General features: G+C 42.3%; 1 protein-coding gene across 4 annotated transcripts in view; it reads left to right on the top strand.

The window, feature by feature from the left end:
- The window catches only part of ELMO1 (engulfment and cell motility 1), a 283672-nt gene that overhangs the window by 55693 nt on the left and 210582 nt on the right, over positions 1 to 17397 (top strand). For 3 of the 4 annotated variants that reach the window (XM_053409945.1, XM_053409946.1, XM_053409944.1), the window contains exons 4-5: positions 1372 to 1444; positions 13743 to 13793. In XM_053409945.1, the coding sequence (XP_053265920.1) occupies positions 1372 to 1444; positions 13743 to 13793 (124 nt within the window). The remainder of the gene's footprint in view (positions 1 to 1371; positions 1445 to 13742; positions 13794 to 17397) is intronic. The other variant, XM_053409947.1, reaches the window with a different exon arrangement.

Below are 17397 nucleotides of genomic sequence, written 5' to 3'. Positions count from 1 at the left end.
TCTCCCTCTTGCGAATTAATTCAAACACCTCCCAGGAGCCTACACACACACACACACACACACACACACACACACACACACTGTACTGGTTTCTAAGGTGTGGGCTTTAATTTTATTTCATCCATTTTGAAGATACAACAAAGGGAAATACAATTTTATTTATTACATTTATATGTACAAATGTGTACATTACACAAATATGTAATGGACAACTATATATATTTGTTCCAGGAGGTTCAATGTGACTTACATAGTTGTTGCCCCAACTTTAAACACAACCTTGTGAGGTGGGTTAGGCTGAGAGTGACTTATCCCAAGGTCACTCAAACTCTCCCCAGTTGTAATTGGACATTTTAACTGTGACAGAACACGTGACTCTCTCGAGTGTGCTTAGGCAAACTTTGGTGTTTGCATGGAGCTCTGCACAGGCAGGAGATGTTCAGTTCCCCAAGGAAATTACCTGCAAATGAGAGGCCTGTGGCCTCATCCCAAAGTGGCATTTAAGCTGGCAGACTATTCCATTCAATCCTGTGAGGATCCTCTTGGAGAACTACAGATGTGGGAGTGGAGAGATTGTGCAATAAATTAAAAAATAAATCTTGCATTTGTCTTTTTTAGTTCAGGGGAAATCATAACTGCTTAGGGACTTGACTGAAATTATTCCAGCATGGATAAAAGAAATATAGGTAAAGGTAAAGGGACACCTGACCATTAGGTCCAATCTTGACCGACTCTGGGGTTGCGGCGCTCATCTCACTTTATTGGCCAAGGGAGCTGGCGTACAACTTCTGGGTCATGGCCAGCATGACTAATCCGCTTCTGGCGAACCAGAGCAGCGCACGGAAACGCCGTTTACCTTCCTGCCGGAGCGGTACCTATTTATCTACTTGCACTTTGACATGCTTTCGAACTGCTAGGTTGGCAGGAGCAGGGACCGAGCAACGGGAGCTCACCCTGTCACGGGGAATCAAACCGCCGACCTACTGATCGGCAAGTCCTAAGCTCTGTGGTTTAACCCACAGCACCACCCGCTTCCCTAAAAGAAATATACATCATCTTTAAATAGGCTCCTTAAATCCTTCTCTAGATTAGGAGTGAAGAACTGGATCCATCTGGCAAACCAGTTCCTTTCTCTCCCATTCTCTATAGGCCAAGTTTGACAGTGGGTGGGCATGCCCACCTGTCAATCACCTGACATCACACACATATTTTTTGCCCACGTGGCGTCAGGCAACCTATTTTGCATATGTGTTTTGTAATGTTCTGTGTTCTGTGCTCAGACATGTAACTAAAAAGCAAAAAGCTAAAAATTGTTCTTGGCTTCTGTCATCCAAGTGCATTTTCCTAATAAAATTGTTTGTACCTTTTAAGGTGGTCTCTTACAAATCACGAGTATTATGCACTGCAACATGCTGATAGTACCAATTTCTACATCACCGAAAAGGTAAGAAAATACCTCTGGACATCTCTTGTGCGCTTTTCTTTTCTTTTCTTTCTTTTTATTTAAAAAATGCTCTTCATGCTGACAATTCAGTTTCAGAGCTAATGTTGAGGAAAATTGCATTATTACCTTGGTTTTTACAGAACTTAGACCCAAGTGGGTTATAATGGGCTCGCTGTGCCTCATCCTATTGGTCTGAACTCTGTCTCCTGGTAATGTAGCAGTTCAGTTTTTGTGGTTAGAAATATAATTGGGGTATTAGAGGGCTTTCTAGACAAGATTTTAATTGGATAAGCATTATCCGCATGCTGACAGTAATTGCTTCTTAATAAAGCAACTTGTATCAGAATTAACTGTGGAAGGTTTTTTGTGCCAGTTCTTCCAGTGCTGCTGGTATGTCACTGGGTCTAGAGAAGGATCTTGAACTTAGAGCACTTGATTTGGAATAAATATTAATGAATGAATTGTAGGGGCTGTTTTGTTTCTTTAAATCGCCTGCTTAGAAGAATGTCCTTTCTTCATATTGCCAACACTTACTTTGAAACTGCTCTCCTAAAATGCATGTTATTCTCCCATCCCCAATCATTTCAAGTGGAGGATGGCATTGTTTGCTTTCAAGAATTCAACTCTTTGGTTCTGAAATGGTGAGGAAGGCTCCATAAAGTTGACTCTCAGTTTTTTGTGGACATATTAATACTTTTCTTTTTGAACTCTGCCACTTAAGAGAACAGGTGAGTGTGGTGGCCGGTTGAAAGACTTGCCCACCAAAAATAAAGCCTCACACACAGAAAATTAGCATGCAAAGGGAAGAATCCTTTTCTCCTGAAATAAAACTATACATGGCAGAGCATTCAAGCACATAGCAACATCCTCTCTGTACCCTCAAGTGATGCAAGCAAGCAGTTTTCTTGCGTGATGCTCAGTTGTGTTGTAAGGCTGTGGGCAGAGGAGGGCAAAATTAAATCCTTTTCTACCAAAACCACTTTGCTAGCTCTGTAGACTGCTGTGTCCAAACCTCTTTAGAAAGTATAGTTGAGCTGGCACTTATTCATAATCGGAGTACTGTCGAGAAGTAGCAGACAGGAAACCTAAATGAGACATACCCAGAGCTGGTTGTTAGGTAAACAAAGTATTGTTGCTGTCACTTCCCTTTTTTCTCCCCAAAATGGTATCTTAATAGAAATTAGATTCAAGAGTTGCATAACACTTGCCATCTCCCTGAGAGAGGTGCCCTAATTGTTGCCTTGGTGTGCATTTATACTGGATTAAAGCAGTGCTTTTTCTGTGCTGGCACCCATGGCACTTTTATCAAGATATGAGCAGTGGCATCTTGTTTTTTTCTTTCTAAACAAAACAAAGCAAAATAAAACAAAAACACTGGATTAATTTGTGCTTGGAGTGTTTACTCATTTTGTGCTGGGAGGAGGTTTGCTGAGCGGTGCATGAGATTTGGCCAAGCCCACAGTCTGGGTGCTGCTCTTGGGCTGTGGGCTACTAGCAGTCCATTGCAGTTTTTGTTTTATTAAAAAAGCCAAGCAGGCAAGTCGTCTTGATGCATGTTACAAAAGTGTTTTACACTCCGATTTCTCTCAGCACAAAGCTTGTGAAATAAATCAATTGTTCCAGCTGACAGTTTTCAACCACTCGAATTCTGAAGCACAAGCTAAACTGAAGTTCACCCTTTGAAATACGTCATATTAGTTGAAAGTGCCTAAGAAGTAAACTGCAAACAATCTCAAGTATTTGCAGTTCTTCGTGGTAAGCTGGGTGCTGCTTTTGAGCTTGGCTGGGTAAGAGAGCTTATTCTAGCAAATTTTAATATTAAACATTTCACGTTTCAGGAGCCAAAGTGCTAATTTAGTTAGTGCCAAAATATGCAGAAATGAAATGTGAATGAAACAATGTAAGATGTAACTGATAGTGCTGAGGCAACATAATACGCTCAACGTGATTCCTTTTCACAAGATTTAACCTCTTCCACTGGGGCAGCCCTGTGTTAAATGCTGCATTTTGGTTGTGAAGTATTTCATGGCCACTCTAGATGAAAAGTTATTTGGCACATTGTCAGAATTATGCATTTTGCTGGCTGAATTATGCATGGTGCATGTGATAACACTTGATGACTTGCAGTTTGGCACGTGAACTGCTTCTGCCAAAGATCCACACGCATGAGCTGATACAAAAATGTAATCAGTGATGGCTTTCTCATCATGCAGGACGTTCCTTGAAGTTTTAGTAACCGAGAATGATGTATGAACATACTTCTGTGAACTCTCCTTAGAGCTGCTTTACACATGACACTCTTGAGTTGTCAGGGGTGGAATAGGATGCACAAGGCCCTGAAAAAGTTGTAAATAGTAAAATTTTGCCCCAGCTGCCTCCTTCCTTCCTTCCAACCCTACGCCAGGTGTTCTTCCTGGAGGAAATGAGACCTTCTGGGAGAATCTGGTTTGTGCTTTCTGTTGCTGCTACTGTTGGGTATATGTGTGCATTTTCACTAGAAGAACACAGATTTTTATAATGCCATTAATCTGTGCTCAAGACAGACAGGGACTGTATATTTGTGCTGCAAGGAGGGTTTTTATTCTGCTTATAGGCTGTCTTGAGTCAGATAGAAAGTAAATATAGGCGAGAATGAAATGCCATTGGTATTACTCAGATGCCCGTGACTACTGCTACAGTTTTTACCAAAGGTCATGATGACTGTTTCATGGACTTTGCAGACTTGTGAATAGATGGCTTCAACAAGTGGGCATTTTGACCTTTCACATGCCGGGATTTGGACTGCCTTTCCCAGGCCTCTGAGGAGAGGCAAGCCTAGCATTTTCTCAGAGTAGCAGAAAGGAATGTTTCAGTGCTTTTTAACCACTTTAACCTGTGGGCCCTTGCTTATAAATTTGTGCGAGTACGAACACATGCATGCTGATTAGAAGTATTTTTTGGTGCCTGTGTGATAATTTGTTGCTAGCACTATCATTTTAGTCAGAACAATTTTCCTTAACCCAGAAATAGACTATTTATTCCGAATTCTAAAGATACTTTTGCTACTTAAATAAGTATGGGGAACGCAAAACGTCACTTACAGAAGGATCTGAAATATTTTCCTTGAAGCTTGAATATTTTCTGCATTGTTTTAATGAGTTGTAAACCATGTTGAGATTTTTTTCATTAAAATATAAAGTGGTTGGTATATAATTATATTATTATGATTATGATCTCCAGTCCACAGGATCACAATCTAATGCAGCCTTTCTCAACCTCAGGTCCCCAGCTGTTGTTGGACTACAACTCCCATCATTCCTAGCTAGCAGGACCAGTGGTCAGAGATGATGGGATTTGTAGTCCAACAACAGCTGGGGCTCCAAAGTTGAGAAAGGCTGATCTAATGGACACAATAGCAATGCGAAAAGGAATGAGGGAAGACTAAAACAAGCTTTGGAAGAATTGCTGCTTATCTGCCAGAGTGCACTTATCCTGCCATTATGTTCTTCCTGGCTGATGGCAGGAGCCAAAGTGTGGTTTCCTTTAGCCCTATTTGGTTGCAGCCATTGCTGCATATACTAAATCAGTGTTTGAACTTCTGAGCCAAGATTCAAGCGCTTTTGTATTGTCTAGCTGAAACGCTCAACAGTAAGAACAAGAGCACCATTTTGATTATGTCACCATCCTCCCAGCCCCAATGTATTTTCTTCTTCATTCCCCTTTGTTTCAATCTGCATCTATACCTATTATGTCACTGGAGAACAATGAGGAGTCTTGTCTTCTGTTGGTTTGTCTTCTCTTCTCTGTTCTTGTGTGGATAAATGAAACTGTGACCACCTGGTTTTTCCTTCGGATTCAGTCTTGATGAACCTCCTTTTTCTTTTTGTAGATTCCTTATCTTGTTTTTGAGCCCTGGCTACAGTAGTTAAATTGTTCTGTGCAAAAAGTTACGGTTTCTTGTGAATAAATCCTGTAATTGCATATGCTAGGGAAACTCTTGCTTTATAAAAGCAGGCTAAGTGTGAGGGAGGTTGCACAAATAAATAAAAAACAAGGAACTAGTATTTCTGTTGCTTCTATTCTTCACTTCAGTCAGCAAATATTCTAAGAGGTGCTCTGAGTTTATACCTGATCTGCCTTTTCAGTATATGCTAATAGAATGAGGGTCATTTCTGCGTACAGGAAAAACTATATACTCTGTCATATATACAAAAGACATAGCAGCAAAATAAACTACAACTTGAATTTCAAGATAAATTAATGTAAGTAAGTTCACAAGGGTCATCTATGTGGGGTGCTGGAGGAGAAGGAGAATGAACAATTTATTGATTGATATATTTAAATTTAGCATTTTGGCTGTTGGCTTTTTTCAACCAGGGTTGAACATAACAATTGCAAACATGGTGAATCTTACATACCAAGATGCCAGGAATCTAACCTATCAATCCAAAGATGTTTTAAAGCTTTGAAAATGAAAAGTGAACTTGTTGATTAGAATATTTTTGAATACTGTGGTCAGTCTGAAGCAGAGTTATTTATACAGTCCACAACTTAACCAAACGTTCTTGTTATCACTGGTATTAAGTAGTCACAGAGCAGCTCTGTGTATCCCCTGAAATTAGCTGACATGCTGAGCACGGTTTCGTTCAGGTTAATGTAGAATATCCCTTTGCTTTAATTGTGCACTGTTTTTTTGCAGGCGCTTAAGTAATTGTTTGGGAATGGAGAAACAAAATTGGATTTTTAATTGGAGAGCAGATATTTCCGCTTAGGTTTTGTCTGGCCTGCTGCATTACAAAGCCGATGCTTGTGGATGCATTCCAGTGGGATACATAAGAAGTACTTCATAAACTCCTGTCTACCCGTGGCATCTTCAGACTTTTCCTTGTGATGGCTCTGGTTAGAGGCGAACCACAAACTCTATGCCATTGCAGGCTGACGCCTGATACCCCTGTGGTGGTGGTAGTAATAGTAGTTAGCATTTTTGCAGCTCTTTTGAGCAGAGGTAGTCAACATGGTGCCCTCCAGCTGATTGTTGGATGCTAGGTCCCATCAGCCCCAGCCAGCCTGGCCCAATGCTCAAGGGGTGATGGGGCTTGTATGTTTGTTTTCCCAAAATACTTGCATACTGCAATTTTATAATAAAATGTCAAAGTGGTTTACAACAGTTTTACTTACACACACACACACACACACACACACACACACACCAGACCACAAACTACCGTATTTTTCGCTCTATAGGACGCACTTTCCCCCCTCAAAAAATGAAGGGGAAATGTGTGTGTGTCCTATGGAGCGAATGCAGGCTTTCACTGAAGCCTGGAGAGTGAGAGGGGTCGGTGCGCACCGACCCCTCTCGCTCTTCAGGCTTCAGGAAGCCATCCACAGGCCTTCGGAGCCCGGCGGGAGTTCCCGCCGGGCTCCGAAGGCTTGCGGATAGCAGCCTGCAGCCTGAAGCCTGGGGAGCGCAGTGGCAACTCTGGGCTTCAGGCAGCTATCCGCAAACCTTTGGAGTGCTCACCCAGCCCGCAAGCTCCGGGAGCGGCGGCAAGGCTGCACAACCTTGCCTCCGCTCCCGGACCTGTTCTGGGGTCGGGGGAAGCTCGGGCTTCCCCAGCCCTGCGGCTAAAAACGAAGCCGTGCACAGCCTCTCCCCGCTGGAGAGGTTGTGCGTGGCTAAAGAGGAAGCCAAGACTTGACTTCTTTGCTCTTTGGGGCGGCGGGGGGGAATAATTTCCCCCCCCTTTATTTCCTCCCCTAAAAACTAGGTGCGCCCTCTGGTCCGGTGCACCCTATGGAGCGAAAAATACGGTATTACAGAAAACGTTTATCATAATTATCTTCATAAGCCTAGCAGCAGTGGGGGGAGGGGGGAAATCAGCAAACTTTTAAATGTTTAAAGAAGATGCCTACTAAATCCCTATTGGAAGAGCATTCCCCAGGGCTCAATGGCTCTAATGGCTTGGATTTGTGTTGATGTCAAATGAGCCTCACCAGCTCTGGGGACAACCAGCAATTCTCCTACAGTTGATCTCAGTGATCAAGCTAGGATATAAGGGTTCAGGCGGTCCCTAACTTCTACTTCAGCAACTTCTGGAAAGCACCATATTGGTTACCCCTGCTTTAGTGTGTTCAAACCATATTACCCTGGCTGAATTCACATGTAATGCTCAACCATGATTTAGCATGATGAGAATGAGCCACAGCGATCTTCAGACCTGCATGCCTCATGTACACCTTCTCTCCCCTTCTCCACCATTTCCATTTCAGACTAACCACACTTTCTTGTGACACCTGAACATAGACATACGACAGTTGGTCTTGCGCATGCTTAGTGGAAACAAGGCAACTCCAAAAGCCTATCCTGCTCCAGGAGGGGAGGGGTTGTGAGCGGGAGACGATTCCCGCGTCATGCAGGGGGCGCTCCGCCCCCTGCTTCAACTCCAGGGCTGGCGCATCACGCCCCTCCCCGGTTGGGCACCCAATAGGGAAGCTCGGCGGGGGCGTGGCTTGCCGCTCAAACGCGGCCACGCCAGCCATCCCAGCCATTGCACACACATTTTCTTCGAGTCACCCACCCTCCACTCCCTTTAGATTAGCTTTCTTGAGACTTTGCTATGGACCTCTGGTTGGTCGCCCTGTTTAACCAGGGTCCTGGTAGGAGTTTTTTCCAATTGGCTAAATTGGCCCGGCCTCTTGGTTTTTTTTCCGGCTACCTCGTAGCAACCGTCACAACTTTCGTGGTGTTTGGCGGTTAGGCATTGGAATGTGTTGTTGGTGTTTCGGGGGGCAAGGTGTGGCCATCGCCTTCCCCGACAATTTTGGGTATTCCGCTAAAGGAATCCGGTGGTCCTGGATCCTGTCCGATGCCCGTGTGGCGGGGGGCCATGGCACGACCCTCGGTGACATCAGGAGAGAGCCTATAGTTGTATTAGCATCAACAGGCTCCCCCTACTGGTGGTTAACCCTTCCTCTGTGGTCCAGTGCCTAAACCAATACCTTCTCACATGCTGTAATCAATAAAGTTGTGGCCTTTCTCTCACCCATTAACCTTACATACTGTGTTACGTGTCTTTATTCCCCAAGCGGGGATTGGGTCCTCGAATCACAACTATGGATCATGAAACTGGCTTGTATTCATAGCCTAGGGCTGGACTGTAACACTAAAAAGTGGTTAAACTAAAGCAGAAGTTGGACCTTCTCATCTCTTCATAGTTGTGCTGGAATGGGAGAATGTGCAAGCTTAAAATCATGGTTTAGTATTAATGTGCATGCTGGGCCAGAGGTAATTTTAGTAATCAAGCCCATTAAGAGAAGCTGAGAGTGGATTATCTATGGTCACCTAATGGGGTTTGTGACAGAGGTGAGGCCTAAACCAAGTCCGTCCCCGTTCACATCTCATTTCCTGTTAGCTGCTACTGTCCACCAATGCTCCGTTTAAAAAGGTCTCTGTTTCTTAAAGATAAATGAAGCTTACAATTGCTGGAGACTTTGGTCAAGTCAAGGTTCAGGTTGATGAATGGGATATGGAGCATAGGAATAAATAGTCACCTTCGGTGTTTGCTGCAGTTCATTTCAAAATTTCTTTTTTACTTAACAGCATACTTCAGTCTGTCTTGGCTCTTATTGTTAGCTCCTGTATTAAGACACAGTCCACAATTATTTCATAATACAAATATCACAAGGTGGTTCAAGTAAATTATAATAGAGTTTATTGAGTCACACAGTGCAGTGAATTTATACACTGCTTTATAGTTAGTTGTTTGGGGTTGAATAGGAGGTCATATGGTTTTCTTCCTCTGAGGGCAGTCTTTCAACATTTTATTTGGTTGAATTGCTATTGTAATTTTCATCTGCTTGTTATAATTGTTTGTCTTTAAAAGAATCCAGAACGTAAGTAAAAAGTAAGTCTCTTTCATTCTCCTCACATTCACCCTCCTTTCCTTTCATTCTCCGCAATTGTAAAGCTTAATAGGTTAAGCTACAAAATGACTGTTTCTTTGGGCTTGTTAGCATTGCCCAATTGGGAACACGTGTCAGGATGCAAGTCGAATATCCTAAGATTCTTGTAGCAGACGTGCTGTTTGGTTACTTCTCAAAGGCATGGAGACGATATCTGACACTGCTTCTGTTTCCCCCAGGAACGAATTATGTAGTGTAGGTAGGTCAAAGGCTTTCCAAATTTTGTGACAGTGAGACTTTCTCTCCCTAGTCAATAAAACACAGGAGTGTCCCAAAGTATTCTGTGGTCCAGGATTGGCAGCTGAGTAGCTGTGAACCTCAGACACAGTACATTTTTATTGTTACCCTTGTAAATGCAGAACAAAACTGCAGAAAATTGACTACACCAATGTTATGTTACTGGTTGTAATTTGCCTCGTGGCAGTTTTTACCACTGGCTATGAGAATAGTCTTTTGAATTATGGTGCTGGAGGAGACTCTTGAGTCCCATTGACTGCAAGAAGATCAAACGCATCCATTCTTAAGGAAATCAGCCCTGAGTGTTCACTGGAAGGATAGATCTTGAAGCTGAGACTCCAATACTTTGGCCACCTCATGAGAAGAGAAGACTCCCTGGAAAAGACCCTGATGTTGGGAAAGATTGAGGGCACAAGGAAAAGGGGGCGACAGAGGATGAGATGGTTGGACAGTGTTCTCGAAGCTACCAGCATGAGTTTGACCAAACTGAAGGAGGCAGTGGAAGACAGGAGTGCCTGGCGTGCTCTGGTCCATGGGGTCACAAAGAGTCGGACACGACTAAACAACAACAACAACAACAACATGAGAATAGTCCTTACAGAGGCACTCAATACGAGATATATTCAAGCAAACAATTGGGCAATACTGTAATGCAACAAAATCTTGCGCCATGGAGTGTTCTTGTTCAGGATTCCAGCCACTCAATGAGGCCCATTCCGTTCCTCTTCATATTCCCAGGTTTCTGTTGTTCTCTTCCCCTGCGTTCTGTGACAAGTTAGTCTTCATTAACCTGTTTTGGGTCACCCACCCTTTTGGGACAACCCGCCCCCAAATCTGTACTTCTGCAAACTTTGGGGTTTCCTCAAACATTCTAATATCTCCCTCCTGTGGAAGATCTGAATTCTAGCAATTGTCTTGTCTGTTTCATGTAAAGCTCTTTGCTTCTCATAAAGTAGACAAAATGCTGTTACATTTCCAGGTCTGCCTGTTTAGGTGACCAGGGCAATTGCTAGTATACAAATGCTAGGATACCCAGTTGATAAAGAGTGGTTTACAATTCTTTTATCTACTAAATTAATAATAAGTAGTGTAGCATAGGACTCATAGGGCCATGAATCAGGAAATCACAATTCATATTTTACAGCTTAAGCCTGTTTGGTGACCGTAGGCAAGCAATTATCTCCCAACCACAGGCTCCCATCTGCAATATTGCATTTAATATTACAGATCTATTTTACAGGGTTGATGCAAGGATGCAAAATAATGTGAGATGCAACATAATGAGATAACAGATGCAACATATTTTGAATGCTCTGTAAGGAAGTATAAAATAATTGTGATTGGTACTAGTAACCAGGCGACTGCTAACTACAAATTTTTGTGACTAAATTTGGCTGAGTCAGAGGAGAGAATTGTCCCGTGTCTTAAAGGGGCCTGCATTTTGATGCAATTACCTTGTATAAGTTTTGCAAAAAAAGAAAATGCTTTCCCTCCTACTCTCCGTGTGAGATAACATTCTTGGCTGTTTTAAGAAGCAAAAGCTCTTCAATGTCCACATATTTTCACGTATATATATTGGCATTAGTGCTTTGTGTCTGAGAGGGAATGTAAAGCAGTGGTGTCAGATCTCTGTGGCTCGTTCCAGTGGTTTTAAGATTGCACATTGCAGTTATGAAAAGCAGAGCACTGGAGGAATAACATTGCAGTGCTGCAGATGTTTAATGATGGGTTTCAACTGACCTACAAGCTCCTTGATTATATGACATCAGTTTGGTTTCACATTTCATAGTACCATTTATTTAGGCTTTTACAGAAAACGAGGACCTCAGACTGCTCCTTGGTAGCTGGCAGTGGCCACAAAACTGGGAGATGCAATACATGAACTCATGTTAGTGGGTAGAAATTAAGTTCCTCTTGTTTTGCTTCCTTTTCAGGAAGCAGAGGAATATCAGAACACCCTTTCCCCATGCCTTTTTTCTCTTAGGGGCGTGAGCACTGATGTCTTTGGTAAATTCTATTTGTACACTTACGGGTAGAGAACGAACGAATGAAACACCCTTGGTCCTAGTTTCCAAGCAGAATCAGTGCAAACCCAGAATCCATCAGGGTATAAACAGTATATACACTCAGGGCACATATATTCACAGTAGTCTCTATCTTCCCAGCACATGGAGGGGAAAGTTCTTTCTTAAGTTTCCCTCTCTGCTCTGGTAAGCTTCCTGCACTGCCATTTTGTGCATGTGGCTCATATACACAGAGAGCAGCTCCCGTTTTGCTTTGGGGTAAAAGAACATCCCATGGACACTGTGAAAAGGTCCACTGGCAGCAAACAACAATTCCATGCCACAAATTGCAGCCTTTATGTGCAATTACATCTGCAGAGGAGAGGCTGTAGCCCTTTAATCTGGAGTCAAACTGCTTTTGTATATAGAACATCAACCAGGAGCCCTGTTCCTCTCTAAGCCTATTGGAAGCTGCTGTATACTGAGTTCAACCATTGGTTCATCTAACTGGACTACTGGCTACTCAACTCTTGCAGGGGTGAGAAACTTCAGGCTCGGGAGTCTGGGTGTGAGCATGTGGCCCTCCAAACCTATATTACCTGGCCCTTGAGAGTTTTTGCCTGGCTGGAACTCTTGCTTACCTGGAGGGAGGATAGAGAGGAGTGTATGAGTGTTTATGAAAAATAGGCAACTGTAGAAAAATAATACAGTAGTACCTCGGGTTACATACGCTTCAGGTTACATACACTTCAGGTTACAGACTCCGCTAACCCAGAAATATTGCTTCAGGTTAAGAACAGGATGAGAACAGAAACCGTGTTCCGGCGGCGCAGCAGCAGCAGGAGGCCCCATTAGCTAAAGTGGTGCTTCAGGTTATGAACAGTTTCAGGTTAAGTACAGACCTCCGGAACGAATTAAGTACCTAACCCGAGGTACCACTGCATTGACGTTCACTGCACGGCCCACTTTTCTTCTGGCCCTGCCCAACGTTGGCATCCAGACCCTGGAAAATTGCATAGAAGGGAACACAGCTCTTGGGGCTTTAAAATGTCCCCAGCCCTACAAATGGCAAGGGGAAAGAAAGAAAAAGCCTCAGACCAAGTTCATGGCAGAATGGTACAACCTATAAGCAGAATAAAAATTGTCCTTGCAGCACAAATATACAGTCCCTGTCTGTCTTGAGCACGGATTAACGGCATTGTAAAAACCTGTGTTCTTCTAGTGAAAATGCACACATATGAGCAAGACAGAGAACAGGGGACTTTGTACAGCATATAAAATCTTTTGGCTAGTTTGATTCCTGATGTTGTACTATTTTTCCTTCATTGTGTTGGATAATCTGGCCTTTTCTCTTTGGTGGGCTGCATAGCACAACTTTATTCTGTGCTGTACCACAGTTACTAAGAGGAGAAGGTTTCTTTTGTTGTAGAAATGTTGTTGTTTAACCTGCTGGAAGAAAAGCAGTACATTAACAGAAAAAGGTTTCCTAAGCCCCGAAAATCAATCAGTTTTCTTCTTTATAAGATGGAGGACTTAAATTGCCTCTTGGCAATCCATGTCTTCTGGTCCATTTGATGCATGCGCAGATTAGAAACCCAAACAGTTGTTGGGAAGCCACTGTAGCAGAGTTGACTAAACAAGATTCACAGGGAGAGACTTGATGTATGAGTTAGTCATGTCCATGGAGTCTTGAACCTTCAGTGTAGCTTGGAAACATTTTTGGGATGGGCTTGACTTTAAGTGCTCCTGTTAACCAAGGGGTTCCACCCTAAATGTAGAGTCATAGGGAAGGTATCCCAATACACTTAGGTAAAACAAGTCTTTTATTGAGAGTATACTTTCTTGTAGCTACTGATTTAGATCCAAACTAAGTTGAAATTAGTCCATCGAAACAATTGATTACTCATTTATTTCCGTAGGAGCCAAGTGCAATCAGCTTACTTTGGATCCAACCCACTGCTGGTAACTTCACACAACAGCACTGTACACATAAATTTTCATGTACAGTAGGAAGCACCTGACGATTGCTGTAAATTCAGTTTTTTCTTTCATGATTTATACACGTCGAAGAGCCTCAATTATGGATGTCTGACATTTGGAATTTTCTTTTCCAGAACCGTAATGAAATTAAAAATGGAGCAATACTTCGATTAACTACATCACCAGTAAGTTACTGATATGTTCGCATTCCTTTGATTTTCTTGTTTTCCCCAATACTATATGATTCCTTTGATTTGATGTTATGTTTATAGAAAGGGGCCATTACCTATGGGTTGGTGATCCTATACTTCCATTAATTCAGAAGAGGGAAATTACACATATTTTTAAAAGTATCTCACAGTATATTATTATTATTAATAATTTTTATGTGTAGAAAGTGGATTTTTTTTATGTCAATCAGGCAATGTGGAGAGTTTCTGATTCTCAGCTCTCTTGGAAGCAATGCTTAGGGCATGATGACATTCCTCTTCATTCTCTCTCATTTATGTGCTCATCTCAGCAAGGCAGTGAGGTTCATAGCATAGCCACCATGTTCCCTTGTTCATTGAAATATCACACCAGCATAAGATTCCCATTGCAGTCATATACATCAATCAGAACTAAGTCCTATTTAGTTTGGTGGAATTCACTTCTAGGTAAGTGTGTTTAAGATTGCAGCCTCAAAAGATGTTCATAAATGGGACTGACTGACATAATACTATTGAGCTTTTCCCTGCCTTCATTCTAATACGTCTTAAGACAACATCATTACAAAATTATCGCTTGCTTTTTAAACGGTTGGCAGAATTGCAGTTTTGCGAGTCTGCACCATTACACATGCAACTTGTTCATTTGGTTCATTTGCTCTATTTGTAAATTTCATGTAATTATTTATTATACTAGTGCCCCCCCCTTCAGAAACCTGCAGGCAAACTCAGTTTCCTAGGTTACAGCAAGTAGTGGCTGAATTTTCTCATTTTCTTTACTCTTTCTGTTCTTCCTCTGATTCATTCCTCTTTAATACCTCAAAAGCTATCTTCCTCCACCCCCCATATAAATTTATCAGATTTTATTTTAACAGGCTATTTCATATTTGTACATTTCAGCCCTATACCCCAGTGACGCCCCTGTTCAGGCAGCTGCCTTTATTTGCCCGGGGCTTCCGTTTCTGACTCTCGCACGTTTCTGCAGAACGTTCCTATGTGGACCCTATTATGCCCCACCGCTGTTCTGCTCTCATCTGGGTCCAAAAGGAGCCGTGTGTCTGTGATCGTATGTCAATTGGACGCGCCTAAAATGGTCACTACAGGGATGCGGGTGGCGCTGTGGGTTAAACCACAGAGCCTAGGACTTGCTGACCAGAAGGTCAACGGTTTGAATCCCTGCGATGGGGTGAGCTCCCGTTGCTCGTTCCCTGCTCCTGCCAACCTAGCAGTTTGAAAGCACGTCAAAGTGCAAGTAGATAAATAGGTACCGCTCTGGCAGGAAGGTAAACGGTGTTTCTGTGCGCTGCTCTGGTTCGCCAGAAGCAGCTTAGTCATGCTGGCCACATGACCCGGAAGCTGTATGCCGGCTCCCTCGGCCAATAAAGCGAGATGAGCGCCGCAACCCCAGAGTTGGTCACGACTGGACCTAATGGTCAGGGGTCCCTTTACCCTTTACCTTTAACGGTCACTGTCTGTAACTGCAAACTTGTTGTGGAGAGCTCCGTGTGGAGCCTTTGTCCTTACTGGTTTCTTTGCCTCTTCCAAAGAGTTGACCTTGCATGGAAAAGTAGAAAGCTACGCTCCAAAACCTTGTATCTCTTCTACCTCAACAGCATTGCTCACCCCAAATCAATTTATTTTACAACATTAAAATTATTAAAGCTGAAGGCCATGGCTTACAGCAAAAAGATTTCTGCTGTAAAAAAAAAAATCAATGGGGAAAAAATCAATGTAGCATTTTTTAAGAGAAGCCATTTCAGTGGGTTCTTCAGTTGCATGGTGAACATGGTTTTACAGAAACCCCACCATATTTGGATTACATTTCCCCCACTCTCATCCTACAAAGGGTGTTGAGAAAGGAAGCATCACAAACATTGCAACATGCCCATCCAGCATTAGACATGTGTATTGTTTCTAAATGCCATATATCATCTTGTTCCTCGTGACATGTATCATCCAGGCTGTCTGACTTTTCTTTTCCCTCTCTCTTTTTAAAAAAGAAATTTGCAGTTTTAAAACAGTTGCAAAACTATGAGGGGCATAGAGGATTTGTCGATGGCTCATAGGTCCTAGCCACTGGCTGCTCATTACAGCTGGCTTTTTCCTGGCTGAACTTGAAAAACCTACAGTAAAAACCAAGTTTTTTCAAAACTTGCCCCATGGCAGACAAGATGTGCATGCAATTGAGGGCAGTGACAGAGGGCTATCAAACCTCTCTTTTAAAAGAGACGTTTGATAGATGTTATGATGTTCAATTATCACATTTAACTCACAGAAATAATCCCTCACATTGTTACTTGTCTTACGTACAAGTACCAGTGCAAATTAGCTGGTTCTTTTTAGTTGTAGGATAACTCTCCATGCTAAAAGATGTCAAATCCACTTGTTTGGTGAATTGCCACATATTTTATGCTAACAAACCAACCATTTGGTATTTGGCTCTAACTGTATGAAAAGGAAGTTTAGAAATAAAAGCTGCAGCAGATGTTGACCCACTAAAAATACTATTTTAACCTACTTTATGACCTTGGACAAATCTGTTACTCTGTCCTTCAGTTAATTCCTTTTCAATAATTATTTGGAAACATTTACCACTGAGGTTTCAGTGACTATATTTGTTCAGTGCTTTGGACATGCAAAACCTAATTGCAGAGGTTTATTATATAAGCCCTAACCAATTTTGCTAATGCCTGAGCAGAAAGGCCAAAAACTTAAGTACATTTCAACACATAATGTACTTACTTGTTTCCAGTAATCCAGTGCTTTAAGAAAGTTTAAGCTTCTCAGCGAGTGAAATGGAGTTGTTTTGGACAAAATGACAGCGTGAAGCAGATTACTTTTCATTGGTTCGTTAAGTGTAAAGTGTGATGAATTAGGCTGTTCATTGTTGCTTGCCTTTTTGGCTACAGGAGATCAGCCATGCGGCGGCAGCCCATATAAATAGCAAGGATGTGACTAATTTATCTGCATAACATGACAGGAGATAACACTGTTGTATTTCATTAGCTTCTGTCACAAGACCATGTTGGAGGCACGCTGTAGCGGTGTCAGAGCAGTACCATTTTCCCTTTTAAATGGATATGTTAACTCTCTCCCCAATTTTTTGTCAGTTTTTGTTTAAATGATATATTAGGGCAAGGGTCGCCAACATTTGGGGGCCTACAGGGACATTTGGGAACTAGCGAAACACTACAACAAACCACATAGAGCAGCCTTAGTTGGTGGCTTCTCCCAGATTTTGGAACTCCTTCCCCGGTTCTTCCACGGTGCAGGAGAAGACCACCTTATTCCTACAGGTTTTTGGGAAGCTGGCTGTTTTTAACGAAAGGGCTAGTGCCATGTTGTTTTTATTGTAATTATTGGCATGGTTTTAATAGATTTTATATATGTAGGTTTAATTTTATCAGTATTTAGGTTTTTTTTTGATAGTTTGTTTTTCTCCATTTTTACCTGTTCTTATTTTATCTGTAAGCCGCCTTGAGTCCTGTCAGACTAGAAGGTGGGGTGTAAACAAACAAACAAACAAACAAACAAACAAACAAACATTAAATGAATTAAAAGTCCAAACCTCCTAACTAGCAAG

Source organism: Podarcis raffonei, chromosome 12 (genome assembly GCF_027172205.1).
Source record: "Podarcis raffonei isolate rPodRaf1 chromosome 12, rPodRaf1.pri, whole genome shotgun sequence".
Lineage (NCBI taxonomy): Eukaryota > Metazoa > Chordata > Lepidosauria > Squamata > Lacertidae > Podarcis > Podarcis raffonei.
Note: the sequence above shows the minus strand (reverse complement) of the source record. Positions and strands in the feature narration are given on the sequence as shown.